This window comes from Corylus avellana, chromosome ca9 (assembly GCF_901000735.1).
Source record: "Corylus avellana chromosome ca9, CavTom2PMs-1.0".
In the NCBI taxonomy this organism is placed as follows: domain Eukaryota; kingdom Viridiplantae; phylum Streptophyta; class Magnoliopsida; order Fagales; family Betulaceae; genus Corylus; species Corylus avellana.
The window spans coordinates 14,676,445-14,692,997 of NC_081549.1; the positions used below are offsets into that span (position 1 = coordinate 14,676,445).

Sequence of the window (16,553 nt, forward strand, 5' to 3'; positions counted from 1 at the left end):
TACTTAAAAAGCACTCTACGGTTTAAATCAAACCACTAGATCGAACGATCTTGACCGTCCAAAAATGAATGGTCATGATTAGATCACTCTGTCAAGGAGCCACAAAAGCACCACTAGCGCTTATGTGTGCCTGTGTGTCCGATGCTTCGTACCATACTAAAGTATACACTTGTGTGCATGCATCCAAGCATTTCTAATAGCTTAAAATTTGTTGGGTCGTATAAATGTCAACTCCATTTTGTCTCTTTTCAATGTGGGACTCTCTCCATTTAACGCTCTTTAAAACCTTTTATTTTAAAACATTCTCATGACACAAAATAATATTTATATATATTAATTTTGAAAATCTTTCAACATCCCTCCCCACAAAAAAGAAAAAGCCGCACAGAGGCTATGGAGAGCACTCATGGAGGAGGTGGAGAGTTTCAAAAGAAAGATAAAAAAAATAAAAATAAATAAATAAATAAAAAGAGTTCTCTCTTCAACCGAGTGAAATGGAAAGATCTCCTATTCTTCTAAAAACAAGTGTGTTTTTTATTTTGCATAGAAAAGACTTTTTTAACCAAGCCTATCTATCAGCAAAAGTTAGGAATAAAAAAGTGCGAAAGGAAGTTGACAAGCTTGAGAAACTACAACAAAAAAAAGAATGATATTCTTTCTTAAACGTAAACTTTGAAGGAACCTTTCATACCAATTTCTCAAGTATCTTTTTATCAGTATTAAATGATATATAAAGAGACATGCATATATATATATCTCACTTAAAACCCAGACCACAAAAAAACCAAGCAATCTCCCATGGCGGAAGAAGAGATTGAACCCTACTGCAAGTGGCGTAGGGGCCTAACGTGTGACAATCTTGAGGTTGATCGTCATGGTATTTTTTATATATATATATATATATATATATATATATATGTCATTTCCCTTGTAGCCCTTTCCTCATTCAATTTGAGAAAGAAAAAAAATAAAATAAAATATATATATATATATATATATATATATATATATATATAGTAATTATTAAAGCTTAATTATTTTGTTGGATTAATTAATTCCCTTCCATCTTTCAGGGTTTGAAGAAGATCAAATAAGGACGACTCCCAACGATCGTGGGATGTTTACAATCAGAGGACGACGTCGGTTGGATGGAACCTTAAAAAGATGGAAAAGCTTAAACAAAGAGATAGAAATCCCAAGAGGTTTAAAGAAAGAAGATATAACAACTAATTTCAACGGTGGCATTCTTCATGTAACGATCCCTAAGAAAAATCCGTTCCTTGCTGCATTTTATCATCTTGGATTAAAGATAACTGCGGGAGTCTTAACGGCCGTTGCTTTCGGAATGGTTCTTGCAGCTGTAATATATTGGAAATGTAATTGATTTATATTAATTTCCATTGTTTTTTCGTTTAATAATTAATTGGTCATGATAAAGTCTAATTCATCATGATTTGATTGGTCTCTATTTAATGTATTTTTCTTTTCTATCTTTATCTTTGAGATTGTCATCTTCTTATAAATTTTATTTGGCTTCTCTCATGTCATAAGATGAACCTTGTATGAATTTTAGCTCAATTAAATATGTTAAATCAATCTCAACCCAACCTTCCCACTCCACACTTGGAAAGATTCTGTGCAGAACGATCCATCCGTGTCCTAGAACGATTGATCGGTGCTGCTCAAACCCTAACGTTCGACCAGTACTACAACATTGAGCAAAACGATCTCTCGATGCTTTAATCGATCGATCGGTACAATTTGCATGCAAATAAGAACTAGTCATCTCAGCATGGGTTCGCAGGAGAGAGCCTATTTAAGGGTCATGAATGACCTTTTTAACTTCATTTTTGCTCCCCCTTCAGATAGGAAACCCTAAGAGGAGCGAGGAGATAGAAAAAGAGAGAGAATAAACGATTTATTGGAAGTTTCGGGTCTCTATCTTTAAGAGAAGTAAACCCTACACCAAATTAGGCTTACTCTTTTAGTGTATTAAGCTTGTTTAATCCGTGTTTAGTTTTGTTCAATGGGTATTTTTGAAGATGTGTGTGTGGGTTTGTTGTTAGGGAATGATGATTCGAGCCAGTAAACATGGAGCTTTGAGTTTGCAAACAGATGCGTGAAGTTTCCTAAATGCCTATGAGGGAAGAAAACACGAGTGATTTCATTGGTTTTCTTTTCTTGTTACCGTTCCAATCTTGTTGAAATTATTGTTTATATTTCCTTTTTGGTTGTTCACTTGAATGTTGTATTTGATTTTGGTTAGGAAAATTCCTAGGTGTTCTCCAAGTTTTAAGTGGATATTATTTATCTAAAAAAGTAAAAAAGAAACTGGCACCACTGTTCCTTTGTTTCTCTTACCCGCTTTTTGAAAAATAATATTTACTTAGGACTAAGAGAACACCTAGCATTCCCCTTTTTGTTATATAAGAAAATTTTCTGCTCTTAATTTGTGATTTTTGTTGGGCTAAATTTTGGATGAAATTTATCCTTCATATTAATAGCTCAATTTTATATTTGATACATGTACTCAATAGGAGAACACGTAGTTATTTTTCTTAATTATGATGATCAGAATAAAATTCTTTCAACAAGAAAGAGTCTGACAATAATTCAAAAACAATTCCTTTAATTTATATATATCCCAGAAGAATATTATAGGAATATCACAAAGGGAATCAAAGAAAAAATTGTGAAAATAAATTATTAAAATATTTAAGTACTTTGAGAGATGGAGACCAAGCCATGTCACCTAAAATAGAAAGTCCAATTATTTATTTTTATCTAAGGCGGAAGTTACAATTCATGAGCATTTGACCATTTGCCAAATTGTAAATGGTGTACCTCCCCAATAAAAAAAAAAAAGTGGTTTCACTACAAAAAAACTACAAAAAAATTCAAGATTAATGACATGTCTATAGTACACGGATTTTTCCCACGTCACCAAATGGTAACGTGGCAATTTTCGACACGTTACTAAAGTTTTTCGTAACGTGTCAAATTTGACATGTCATTATTTGGTGACGTGTCAAAAATTAGCACGTTACTAATTCCAAAAAGGAAAAAAAAATGACATTAAAGTAATTTGTGACATGTCGTTTTTAACACGTCATCCGTGGGTGATGTGTCACTTTGGCACGTTACCCTTTAACGTGCCAAAGTGACACGTAACCAAATGATGACGTTTCACATTAACACGTTACCCTTTGGTAACGTGCCAAAGTAACACATCACCAAAGGGGTGACATGTCACATTGACACATTACCAAAGGGTAACATGTAAAAGTGACACATGGTAACGTATCAATGTGACACGTCACCCTTTTAGTAACGTGCTACTTTGGTACGTTACCGAAAGGTTGACGTGTCGACCGTACACGTTACCCTTTGGTAACGTGTCAATTAATTAATTCCTTAATTAATTTCAGTGAGCCCGCTTGTCTTGCTCGTGCTCGACTATCTTATATAAATGATCCGCTCGTGGACACAAAACTAATTAATTCAATTATTAAATGATCGATACGTACCTGTATAAAACTCGGCTCACTCGTTTAAAGTTCACGAATATTAGCGCGATTTGTATATATTTATTATATATATTGAAGTTTTTTTTTTAAATAAAAAAGAAAATTAGAATAGCATTTATATCAAAGATATTAATTATGAACTCAACCTAGATCATCCTTCTTATAAACAGACTATGGTTTGAATAGGAAAAGAAATAAAATTCGAAAAAATTTGAAAGCTATATATAGGGCCGGCTAAAACATCAATATAATTGGTCCCTAAGGATTACAAAAGCTATGAGGCATATTGCATGCAGCCCATAAGCTATAGAACAATTTTTCTTAAAGGGAAAATCCAAACTATTAGCTAGCTAGGCCTAAAACATCAAAAGAAGACCTTGACCCTAAGTTTTTTACAATTGTAAAAGAAACAAGTTATTAAATAACTATGCCATCCAATGAATCCCTCTATGTCTGACCAGCTGCTTTCATAATTGCATGGAAGAAATTCTCTCTAAGTTATTTTTTCTCTCACATTTTTGAGAATTCTGTTGTGGATATATATCCTTCATATTTAGATCTATCAAAAAGTGAAAAATCTTGTGTGTGATGATGAAATCTGCTGTCATAGTAACTTAATATATATATATGGGAAAAATTCACTTTACCCCCTGAAGTTTCAAGAGTTTTTTAATTTGAACTCCAATATTTAAAAATTGGCAATGTACACTCTAAATGTTTAAAAAAATTTCAATTTAAACCCTCCGTTACAAATTTCCATCTAATTGGACAGAAATCATCCCACGTACATCTCACGTGGGATTTTGTCGTCTATAGAGATTGACAAACACATGAGTCCTAGGGCATAGTATCTACTCCTAATTTCTATGTTGATTAAGCCAAGAACCCATGGTGAGGTTCTTTTGTCACTTTATTAAGCGCAAGATTCGGTCATCTAAATTAACTTAATTAATGGATCCATACCATAAAATATGGGAATTCAATTACATAGACATAATCAATTAAAATAAACCACCACATGATTGAAACAAATGCACTACCATTAAATTAAAAAGACATGATTAGGGCTTCAATCTAGCCCTAACAAAGAGTTTAGTTACACATAATGAAACTAAAACTAAAATAAAAGGGAAAGAAGAAACCGGAAAACGCTTCTTGATGTAGCCTCCAAATTCTCCTCTTTGGAATTCTCTATTTTTCTAAGAGGCCTAGAGGTCTATTTGTAGGCTTTTGAAAGACCTAGAAACCATAGAAAACCTAATAAAATTGGAGAACAAAACCCTAGTCCAATTAGAATTTGGAAAACCTTATTTTAAGTGGAAAATAGGTCTTTCTGCATCTGTGTCGCCCGAATGCGCTCGATTGTAGTGCATTGAACTTATGCGCTTGAGCCTGGGTGTGGTGCGCTCGATCCGAACTCCAGCTTTTCCCAAATTTGGTCTTTTATGCTCAAAACTTCCAGAAATGCTTCATTTTCCTTCAAACACCTAAAAACAAACAAAAACACAAAAAGGAAGGAAAAGAACATAAAATAGCACAACTAAAGGATTAACATACATAAATTAAGGGGCTAAAATATGTATATTTTGGCACTTATCACACCTCCAAACTTACATATTGCTAGTCCCTTAGCAATACTAAACTGAAAATAAAAGAAACTAAAACAAAAATTACTCTATACGATTGCATTTAGCATATACAACATGCCTTTTAAACCCATAGGCATCCCTAGTAGGACGAGTGAAGTCTCGTGAGGGTTTAACAGAAATGCTACCCACAAACATTTATGCACAATTCATATCATCCTCAAAATTAAAGCATCATTTACAACCATAATTTTCAGTCATTAGCAGAGCTTAAAAAAGATAAACCACATCTTCACAATGAATTGAAATTTCAAAAGTTTAATTACTTACAGAAGGCAAGCTAAGACATAACAAGCTCAAAATGGTGTAAGGTGAACTAACATATAAATATGAAGCTTTCAAGTAGTTCCAATGTGCAATATCTCACTATCTCAAATTCCACTAGGATCCTTATCAACATGAAAAACTATTGCATGGAGTCACATTATTATTATTCTTTTTGGTCAGGCTGTACAATGTTTGGTTCTATTAAGCTTTCTAATTGACCCATGTAACGAGTGTTAGGCCAATGCATCCCAAACCATAAGGTTTTAGGGCATTAGGTGTAAAGACATTCCTAAGGACTTACTAACTCGAGTCAAAAAGATTACAGAACTAAACTAGCCATTACATTAATCAATTCAAAACTTTCACCTTTTGACGTGAACACTCATTGCTTAATGAGACAATAGGTCCAATTACTCAGTGAGAAATTAAAATTGATCAATTTTTTATTTTATTTTTTTAATTTTTTAATTTTTAATTTTCTTAACTCATGCCAAAGTATCATCCAATAAGTCACCTAGTTTCACCCAGGATGTAGAAACATACACATCAGGCTTACATGTCATACAGATGTGCTAGTGTGCTTGTGTTCAATCAAATCAAACAGATGAATTCTCAAATGCCTAAAGTAAGTAATCAAACTTAGAAACTCTATCATCAGATCATGTGTTCACAAATTTAAACTCACTAATGAAAATCAAATCACAATTCTCAGATCAACAAAAATTTTAACAAACATAAACATGTACTTTTTCTTTCAAAAATTTTAACAAAAATAGGGACTAAGTGTGTGTAAGGTGTCTCCCATACCCCCAAACTTAAATGACACATTGTCTCCAATGTGTATGTAGCATGGAAATATCTCACCTGGGAGATGGGGGAAACTGGCTGGAATGGTATGGCTCATAGCACACCCTCAAACTTGAATGCAAGCACACTTGTCTCTGAAAAACAAAACACTAAAACAAATAAAAAGAAACTAAAGATAAACACAAAAGTAAACTGAAAAACAAACAGAAGAATAAAAGGATATGCTATGGGGTGCCTCCCATTTGTGCTAAGTTTAACGTCTTCAGCCAGACTATGATGCTCCTTTTAAACTTGAAGCACCAGTCTTGCACCAAAGAGAATAAATTTTTCCTACTGCACCTTGATTCCAAATGTCTCCAAATTGGGGTAGATCACTCTGAGTATTCTCCAACAGTTTCTCATCCGAAAGGGAATCATGAATTGGAATAACATGAGAAGAATACTCAAGAGGTTTTTCTACCTCGATGGTCTCTTTTTGCTCAACACATAGCCCCAACAGACTTCTCTCCTGACCTCTTGGTACTTCGGGAATAAGAGCTGATGTTGAAGAAGCCTTAGTGTTCTCTTCTTTTTCCCAATGTGGATCCTGTGGAACCTCAATTTGCTCCTCCTTCCTTCCTTCCTTCCACTTGATTTTCAACCACTTCTTCACTCTTCAGTATGATTATAGCTTGCTCATGATAGCAAATACTCTCATCCTCCATGCAGTGTCAATTGGAATTGGCCACCGACTATTTTTAGAGGTCTTCTTCTTTGAGGGTATCTGATATTTGCTTGAGATGAGCTTCTATCCCGGTAATTGATTCAGAGTGAAATTTCTCCATCTCCTGTAAAGAGTTTACCATCTGATTAGACTCGCTCATAAAATTCAACATCTTACCTTTAAGATAAGAAACCGTCAAAAGAGATGGTTCTTCTTGATATTGTTGTTGTGGTGGCCAATAGAGGCGATATAACTCCTCTTCTTGAGCTTCTATTTTGGCGTTGATGGATTGTAGCAGTTGATTGTTGGTCTCTCATTCACTGAGAAGAGATGAAAAATCATAACTCTTCGGAGGAGGTGTCTACTCTTCATATTGTTAAGGCCAATAGATGGGAGATGCTTCCATCTTTGCGTCGATGGATTGCAACAGTTGATTATTGGCCTCCATTTGGCTAAGAATAGCTGACACATTTTCTTTAAAATTAGAACTCTTCGGAAGAGGTGGCTAGGTCTGACACTACTATTGTGGAGCTGATTGATCATAGAACTGCAGATATGATTGATTGTATAGTTCATGAAATTGTGGAGCAGGAGCTTGCGCTTGCCATGATAGATGAGACTGGTGTCTCCATGCAGAGTAGAAATCATTCCCTAGTGTAGAGAACAGTGTGTTCATATGGGGTGTTGGAATGTCTCCCCACATGAATGAAAACAAAAATAAAATAAAAAGAAGTTAAAATAACAAAAACAAAATAAAAAAGAAAAAGAAAAACACAACTGGCCCGAAGAGTAGGAATCTGCACGTGTTCGCTCGATCGCACTAGAGAGTGCATTCGATCGCACTCATGCAGAGGTGTGTGTGTGCGTGTGTGCGGGGCTGCGCTCGTGATCGCAAAGGCGCACAGGTGTTGGTGCAATCAAGCACACAACGAAGTGCGCTCGAACGTACTCGGGCATAACATAAAATAAACATAGCAGCTTCAATACTGCTGTTCGGCTTGCACTCAATCACCCTGTAGCAATGCGCTCGATTGCACCAAAGGTGTGCTCAATCGCACCGCTACAGAACGGAACTCAACTTCATGAAATCAGAAAACAAGAAAAAAATTAAAATTAAAAAGAAAAATAAACTAGGAGAAAAAAGAATTTCTAAACAAAATCAAACAATCATTGGCAACGGCGCCAAAAACTTCTTGTGCCAAATACTCACCAAAATTAATAGGCAAATACTTGGTACGTCTTACTCGCAAGTGCATAAGATCATTCCCACGAGTATTGTAGTTTTTATTTAGAATTGTTTTTCCAAATTAAATTGCCAAATTGTCACAGATTTGCAATGTTAAATATATATATATAATGAAAAAGTTTGGGTTTTGACATCCACCACAAATTAGACCAATTAAGATAATATTAGACCAATGTTCCAATCATATGGTATATTTAATGCTTGTCAACCCAAGAACATGATATCTACACCTTAAGTTATTGACCTTCCTAAGCAATGAATTAGGCATGGCATCTACTCTAATTCATTTCTTTCTTAAATGATTTAGCATGGTATCTACTAAATTGTTCTTTAGAAAAACATAATTCTATGGAGATCGACAAACACATGAGTCGTAGGGCATGGTATCTTCTCATAGTTCCCATGTTGATTAAGCCAAGAAGCCATTGAGAGGTTCTTTTGTCACTTTATTAACCCCAAGATTCGATCATCTAAATTGACTTAATTAACGGATCCATACCATAAAATATGAGGAATTCAATTACATAGACATAATAAATTAAAATAAACCACCACATGATTGAAACAAAGGCACTAGAATTAAATTAAAAAGATATGATTAGGGCTTCAATCTAGCCCAAACAAAGAGTTTAGTTACATATAATGAAACTAAACTAATATAAAAGGGAAAGAAGAAACCGGAAAACGCTTCTTGAAGTAGCCTCCAAATTCTCTTATCTCGAATTGTCTATTTTTCTAAGAGGTCTAGAGGTCTATTTATGGGTTTTTGAAGCCCTAGAAACCCTAGTAAACCTAATAAAATCGAAGAACAAAACCCTAGTCCAATTAGGATTTGTAAAGCCTAATTTTAAGTGCAAAATAGGTCTTTCCGCATCTAGGTCTCCCGAATGCGCTCGATCGCAGTGCCTTGCGCTGGATCGTTCCTCTACTATGCTCGAGCCTAGGTGTGGTCTGCTTGATCCGAACTCCAGCTTTTCCCAAATTTGGTCCTTTGTGCTCAAAACTTCCAGAAATGCTTCATTTTCCTTCAAACACCTAAAAATAGACAAAAATACAAAAATGAAGTAAAACAACATAAAATAGCACAACTAAAGGGTTAACATACATAAATTAAGGGGCTAAAATATGTATATTTTAGCACTTATCAAGGATCGCCCACTTTCTCTTCTATTCGGATCAAGAGTGAAAATGATCTCTTCTTGTAACCATTTTCCTTATTAAATTAAAAAGAAAAGAAAAAAAAAAACCTTTTTTTAAAGAAAAAGAAGAAGAAAAATTAATAAACAATTCACTTTTTAAAACACATAATACAAAACACTTTTTAAAAAAACAAAACACAAAATATAACATAATTTTTAGATTTTTTTTTTCCTTTTTTTTTTTTCTTTGTAGAGAACTTTTCAAAAAATATTTTGACAAAATATGTGTTTAATTTTATTTTTTTTTCCTGGTGTAATGACTCACTTATTATTTATAAAAAATAATTTTTTTAATATATGTGGTTTACATGCTTTAAAAAAAAAAAAATACTATTTTGGTTTCAATTTGTATCGTACATAGTACCTCGCTTAATCTTAAAAATGGAAATAGTCTCTCCGTCCATCTTCCATCTATAAAATTAACCAAAATATACATCAATACCCTTCCGAACATGACATTTGTCCCATATGGCTTATTTATATTATTTTATAATTAAAAACATTAAAAAAAAATTAGAAAAAAAAAACAGAAAAAAAAAAGCTGGGGTGACTTGAGTGTTCAAGAAAATGTGTTAAAAAGGCTATAAAGATTTTAGTTTTCTTCGAGCACCAAATGTTCAGTAGTAAATTACATTTGATGGCGGTTACATGCAAATAAAAATTAGACTTCTTTGCCCCTTTGTTTGTGCATGGGATGATTATATATTCATTCTTTCGCCGAGAACCCTCATTTTGGCCGCTCCTTACATCTTAAAACTCTAAAGAAAAAGAGAGAAAGAAAAGAAGACCATGCATTCACTGTTTAATCTCCTATTTCATTATTCTTAACCATTTTGATAAAATGATTATGGGCAAGGTTGATATCTTTTATAAGTAGATCATTGCAAGATTATAGATATGGGAAATGTGACTTCCTTTTTATAACAAACAACACTAAAACACACACTAATCCACATTTTAAGTTTTGCAAATGGGTTTTCAACGAAGCTAATAATAGTTAATAATTTTGATATATTTGATGCGTGAAGTTGGGATTGTTAATAATAATTATGATTGGTGAATGTTGTTTATTCAGACTTTTGTGATGATTAGACAAGATACGTATAAATATAAATGTGTACTATTCTTGTTTTTATTATTTCCTTTACACCAGAGAGTTGCAATGCTTCACCATTGTACCAAAATAATCCCTAAGATATCAAAAGTATCCCAAGATCCCCAACATAAGTTCTCTGTCCAAGTGCTTGTCGCCAACCATTTAACAAAATCTGTTTGAATGCACATACGGATCTACATCACAACCGATATTTAATTGATACATTACATAGCTAATGACTCAACTTATTATAAAATTAGAAAAAGCGGCCATTTTCGTCCCAGATAAAGAGCAGGTGGCCACCCCTTACCTGGTAAGGAGTAACATTCCTTTAGAAGGGGACAATCGACTGCCCTTAATTAGGGAGGAGCGACTAACCAGGCCTCACTCGCTTAAGGGTGGGGGGCAAGGATCCTCTCCATTTCAAATGATTTGTTTGGTCTAGCTGACCACTTATCGATCAAAGCTATTAAGGTCTGCCGAATTCAAGCAAACATTTGGAAAGAAACCACTCTTTACAGTATCGATGCCTCGAAGAAAATTCAAAAAAAGCAACGGAAGAAACATCTCAATGCAATGATTTAACTTTTGATTTCTAAAAGATATTGTTGATTGTATATACAATATCCGAAATATACAACTCTTTCCTTCCCCCGAGCCGTTCTTGGTCAAAAATTTCCGTCATTCGTTAAACCAGGCTCACTCTGATGATAATTACTCAACCCGACATCTTCCCAACCTCCTGCAATTACAAATCAATGTGGAGACAAAAACTAAAAAATGGCAGGAGGGTCACGAAGAAGTAAGTTAGTTACAATGTCAAAATTTGGGTTCCGACTTGATGATGAAAAGTATACAATATTCTTCTATTCACACGGAGCATATACTTGAGTTTTAGCCGTTAAGCTTTGCCAAGAACTGGCTCAGATTGTATTCTTCAGTATACTGTGATTGATCCCAGAGCTCCTCGAGTCCTCCAAGGATGGCTTTTAATCCTTTCCCGCTGCCCGCCAATTTTGTATCTCCAACATTGGTATCTGAAGGCTTTGATACCGAAGCTCCTCCCTAAAAATCATATGAATGTTGAAAAATGTCACAACCCAACTCAGAAGATGGAGAAAAGAAAAAGAGCAGCCAGATTATGATACAGAAAATAGATATTAAATGCTACATGCGCAAAAAGACCCGACAAAACAGAAACTGAAAATATCAACACCCTCTGCTAAACTGGAAATGCCTGGCAAGATGAGTTCCCGTATTTGATCAATTTAGTCATTCATTGAACTTCAATTATGGATATGTACAATAAAGTGCAGTTAGAAGTACCTTCTTAAGGGTTTCTGCAGATGTAAATAGATCAAGCAATTGATCTGTATTCATAGTTTTCATACTTGCATTCTCGGAATTAATGACAGCATCAGCAACCGAGACTTTGAACTTTTGAAGGCTCATAACTTTCTCTTCCAAGGTGCCACGCATTATGAGACGATGGACATTCACAACTTTCCTCTGCCCTAACCTGTGTGCTCTGTCCATTGCCTGCAAGTGTAAAAATATTAAACAAGCAAATTTGTAATGACCGAACGAAGAAAAGGTCTGTCTTCTCTTTCCCCTTGAACACAAATATCAAAAGTTGATTTCCTTTGGAGAAGCAAATGAAGAAAGTAGAAAACAGAGAGAGAGAGAGAGATCGTGACGAAGAGTGAGAGACAAGGGGGAGGAGGAGGGCATGAATTAATTTTAGCTACTTGAATAGTTACCATAAAGCAGGGAATGAAGCAACCAACAGATACAACTATTATTACCTGATGATCTCGCATTGGATTCCAGTCATGCTCCATAAAAACCAGGGTGTCTGCAGATGTTAGGTTCAAACCAAGCCCACCAACTGCAAAAACATATTAGAATCAACTTACTTCCAGGAGGAATCTCTCAGTAAACAGGAGAGAAAAAAGGAACTTACCATGTGTTGTAAGCAGGAGGGCATCAATAGTAGGGTCAGAATTAAAAGCTTTGACAATTTCAAAACGTTTTTCGGGTTCAACTGATCCATCAAGCCGCAGATATGTAATACTGTTTTAAAAGGTAACATGTGAAAACCCATTAGAATGATGAATTCATCAATAGACATTGCAAGACTCATGTTTCTGCAGTTTTTGAATGATTAATTTGAGAAAGGGAATGAAAAAACACAAAGCAAAAACGGATTCTTTTCAGCTGTCAAAGCCTGGGGGAGTCTCTTTGAGCAGCCAACTAATCCTAAAGCACATGTAGTTCCTTCATCTTGCATGTACCAGGCAATTCTTCCAAAATCTAATACCTTCTTGAGCAAATGGCAGTAGGATTAGAACCTGAGTGATGCTTCTTGACGTGTCATGAATTCAGGCTGAACAGCGACTTGGCACAAGCCGTCCAGTGTAAAGAGATTAAAATCTCCGTAAATGGAAAAGCAGTTCACTAAACTACTATGGGTGCGTTTGGCCTTGCGGTTTCATAAACAAAAAGTGTGATTTGAGTTTTCAAATCGCAAATAAAGAGGTGCTTTTTTTTAAAACGCACAAATCTTAAAGGCTAAATTACAATTTTAAAGGCCAAATCACTATTTTGCCAAACACTTAAATGCGTTTTTAAAATTCACGTTTTCAAATCGGACATTTTTAAATTGCGCTTTTTAAAACCGCAATTCCAAATGAACCCTATATTATTGTTTAAATTCTTTCAAATCTAATAATGTATTTTTTTCTATAACATTTGCCTCGACAAGACAAGTAGTTAATCCAATGGTTATGACACACCCAGAGGAGCATTATACAAGAAATAGATTTTATTATTCCAGTTCTTTTCTTTGGTTGGAATAAAAATGTGTACCATACCATACGACCACAGATATGCAACTTAACAAACCAAAATGGATATCCTGTTTGCAATTCTGAATAGTCAAAGTCTTACTTCAGCTGTCTTCAATTGTGTGCGCGTGTGAACTTACCAAAAGAAAGGTACATATTCATGTGTAGCGGAACCAAACGAAAAGAATTGTATAAACAAACAAAATATTTTAATTTAGTGAATAATAATTGAGGATAAGGAGGCTAACTTCTTCATATGGGTGTGAAACAGGTCTCTTTCAATTATGTCCAGAAAGGCCTGCACAAGATGCCAGTACATATCAGAAAAAGCACAAGGGTTTAACCTCACAGACATTAGTCAAACAAGGAGTATACAACACATACTTTATGCTGAGCGAATATCAGGACCCTGTGCTGCCCAACACTAATGGAACCTTCAGAACCAGAAGCATCAACACCTATTCCACACTCTTCAAGAATCTCCTGAAGAGCAACTAGTTTGGGAGAGTGTTGCAGTTTATGAAGTTCTGAAATAATGTCAGAAGTTGCAGGTAAGAGTTCTGGCAAAACGAATGCCAATGATTCTGGAACCTTTTCACCAATGACAAGCAATGGATGACTACAAAGTTTTAGCAGGTACTTAAGTGCCTGAAACATGGAACATAATACATACATCATGTCATTAGTGCCTGAAACATGGAACATAATACATAAGTCACATCAATGATTACTGCTTAAACATAAAAGATAAGTACCAAAGGGTTAACTACATTAGTCAATTCATATCTTAGTAAATTTTTTATTTCACCCCCAAATGAAGTAAACAGATGACATTCTTGTTCCATTAACCCAAACACCTTAACCCTTTCTCCACCCCCAAAAAAAAAAAAAGAAAAAGCAAAAAGGGAAAACCCAACACTCAAAATGATGATGAAAAATTGTGGTAAAATCCAACGTGATTTGTCGGCAGTATCTTGGATGGTTCTCAGAAACAGCCCCTAACCACTTAAAGCATGTGCCAGTACAATGAAGTTCCATCAAGCCCAGCTAAAAGGCTGTTAGCCATTTGGAATATTTTGAAACACTCAAGTTTGACCCGTGTGATTGCTCAAATCTAATGCTAAGGAAAGAAATCAAAATCTGGAGGAAACTTCAAGGCAGGAAAGAGTGATTGAGTCATAAACATAAAAAATTTATCTGGAAATTATTTCAATGTCACATCACCTGGAAAATATGCGAAGATGCTTTGGGTGAACTACTTCCTTCTCCCTTATCTGCTGACTCATTTACTTTTACCATACTTGAGATTTCTTGCTTTGCATGTGAACCAGAAAACTGTTCATAGAGTCTTAATTGTACAGGGCTCAGGTCACAATATCTGTCCTGAATAATTTTCTCAGGCAGATCAGACAGGACTTCATCTTTTGTTCGACGGAGGAGGAATGGCATGACCTATTGAACAGAAAATCCCTCAATTAGAAGCGGACCTAAGTTAATTTTTGTGTGGTTTCAGAAAAATAAAGTGCACCTGCTTGTGCAACGCCTCCATTGCAAGTGCCCCAGCTTCAGCATCCTTGGCAGAACATTTAGGATCTCTAGCAGCGACAAGTGGCTTCCCATAAGTGGCTTGGAACTGCAAAAGTGGCATAAAGGGCATTTAACAATAAAGGAAAGAAACCAAATGAAACTAAGTACAAAGTGGGACCACTATCAAAAAGGCTGAAGTCGACAAGTAATCTACCAAATAAAAATGTTGGTCAATCAATAAAGCATCATAGGAACGCTAGAGCCAGCTTGTCAAACAACCAAAGGAGTTTGATGAAGCAGAAACTCAAACCAATAGTTACATTTAATATTGTAACCATTAAGTAATTCATAAGATAAAAATTGAGATGAAGATCAAACATTTTTTTCTGATGAGAGGAAAAAAATAAAAAATAAAAAAAGCTAATAAACCTTCTTTAATGGAAATAAATAGATTAAAAAAGTGTAAGCTAAGAAATTTAAACTGTGAAAAAGAATATCAAATAGAAAATTCTAGTTTATAATAACATCCTGTATATGGGGGCCGGTAAAAGTGGGTGCAGGATAAAAACCAAGGTAATCAGAGCTAAGACAACAACGACCCCTAATACTCACACGATAGAAAGCTGAGGGAAAAGAAAAAGAATGAAACACAGCACCATTGGTAAGTGAATCTGTGGAGGGCATTTCAAAGTCTAAAAGAAACCAATACAACAATTTGAAATCAATAAAACAGTACCTTTGCGAACCTATACCCAATACAGCAATCTAGTTGATTGTAATGCACTTATTTCATGTGATAGGAACAAAACCTTGATTATGATGCATTTTTAAAAGATGATAATCATCACTGTATAGAGGCCCTCAATGAATCCCATAGCACTCAAACAACCACGTAAACAAAATATGTTGAATATAAATAAAAGTCAGGAGGCACAACACATACTTGTCTCTCGGTTCCAAGAAACCCTGGCATTAGGAAATCGAAGAGGGACCACAAATCCATGACGTTATTCTGCAACAAAAGATGAACCATTTTCAGACAACCAATTAAAACTTTTAGAAGCTCCTACACTTTATTAACTAACCTGGATTGGTGTTCCACTCAGTATCAAGCGGTGCTGGGCCTGCAACTGCTTTACTGCAAGTGTAATTTTAGACTTTGCATTCTTGATAATGTGTCCTTCATCTAAAATACAGTAATTCCATAGAAGCTGTCCAAGATAATCAATATCTTTACGGACCACATCATATGATGTTATGACAATGTTATGCTTCTTAAAATGCCCTCTAAGAGAAATGCGCTCTTGAGCAGAACCAACATATTGGAGAGTAGATCCTACGGAAGCATCAATATACTTCTCTATCTCGAAGGCCCAATGTCCAACAAGGGTTGTTGGGCAAACTATTAAAGACGATGGAAGATCTTCACCGTTGGTCAAAGTGTGATGCTCAACTATGTCAGATGCCACAATTGCTGATGCTTGAAGTGTCTTACCAAGGCCCATATCATCACATAAGATTCCATGAAGCTTGAAACGTTTTAAAAAGGCCAACCAATTTATACCTTCCTGTTGGTACCTAGAAACACCAAAAAATCATCATAGCTCAGAAGTAGAGAGTAACTTCAATTATTGCTTTAAATTTTTTTATTTTTTTTTCAATTGCTCTTGAACCCACAACCAACATTTG

The 16,553-nt window shown here is 35.0% G+C and overlaps 2 protein-coding genes across 3 annotated transcripts in view; one reads left to right on the top strand and one right to left on the bottom strand.

Annotated features, from left to right (window-relative positions):
- The first annotated feature begins 784 nt into the window (after positions 1–784).
- LOC132162348 (uncharacterized) lies at positions 785–1,384 on the top strand. Its single transcript, XM_059572590.1, has 2 exons — positions 785–877; positions 1,074–1,384. The coding sequence occupies exons 1-2, from the start codon at positions 799–801 to the stop codon at positions 1,382–1,384; spliced, it is 390 nt and encodes a 129-aa protein (XP_059428573.1). The 5' UTR covers positions 785–798.
- A 9,675-nt stretch (positions 1,385–11,059) lies between these two features.
- The window catches only part of LOC132162118 (TATA-binding protein-associated factor BTAF1), a 49,999-nt gene continuing 44,505 nt past the window's right edge, over positions 11,060–16,553 (bottom strand). For both annotated transcript variants that reach the window (XM_059572376.1, XM_059572375.1), the window contains exons 20-29: positions 15,950–16,442; positions 15,808–15,876; positions 14,866–14,970; positions 14,562–14,789; positions 13,722–13,985; positions 13,586–13,635; positions 12,455–12,564; positions 12,297–12,379; positions 11,818–12,030; positions 11,060–11,556 (exon numbers count right to left, since the gene is read on the bottom strand). In XM_059572376.1, the coding sequence (XP_059428359.1) occupies positions 11,386–11,556; positions 11,818–12,030; positions 12,297–12,379; positions 12,455–12,564; positions 13,586–13,635; positions 13,722–13,985; positions 14,562–14,789; positions 14,866–14,970; positions 15,808–15,876; positions 15,950–16,442 (1,786 nt within the window). In that variant the 3' untranslated portion in view covers positions 11,060–11,385. The remainder of the gene's footprint in view (positions 11,557–11,817; positions 12,031–12,296; positions 12,380–12,454; positions 12,565–13,585; positions 13,636–13,721; positions 13,986–14,561; positions 14,790–14,865; positions 14,971–15,807; positions 15,877–15,949; positions 16,443–16,553) is intronic.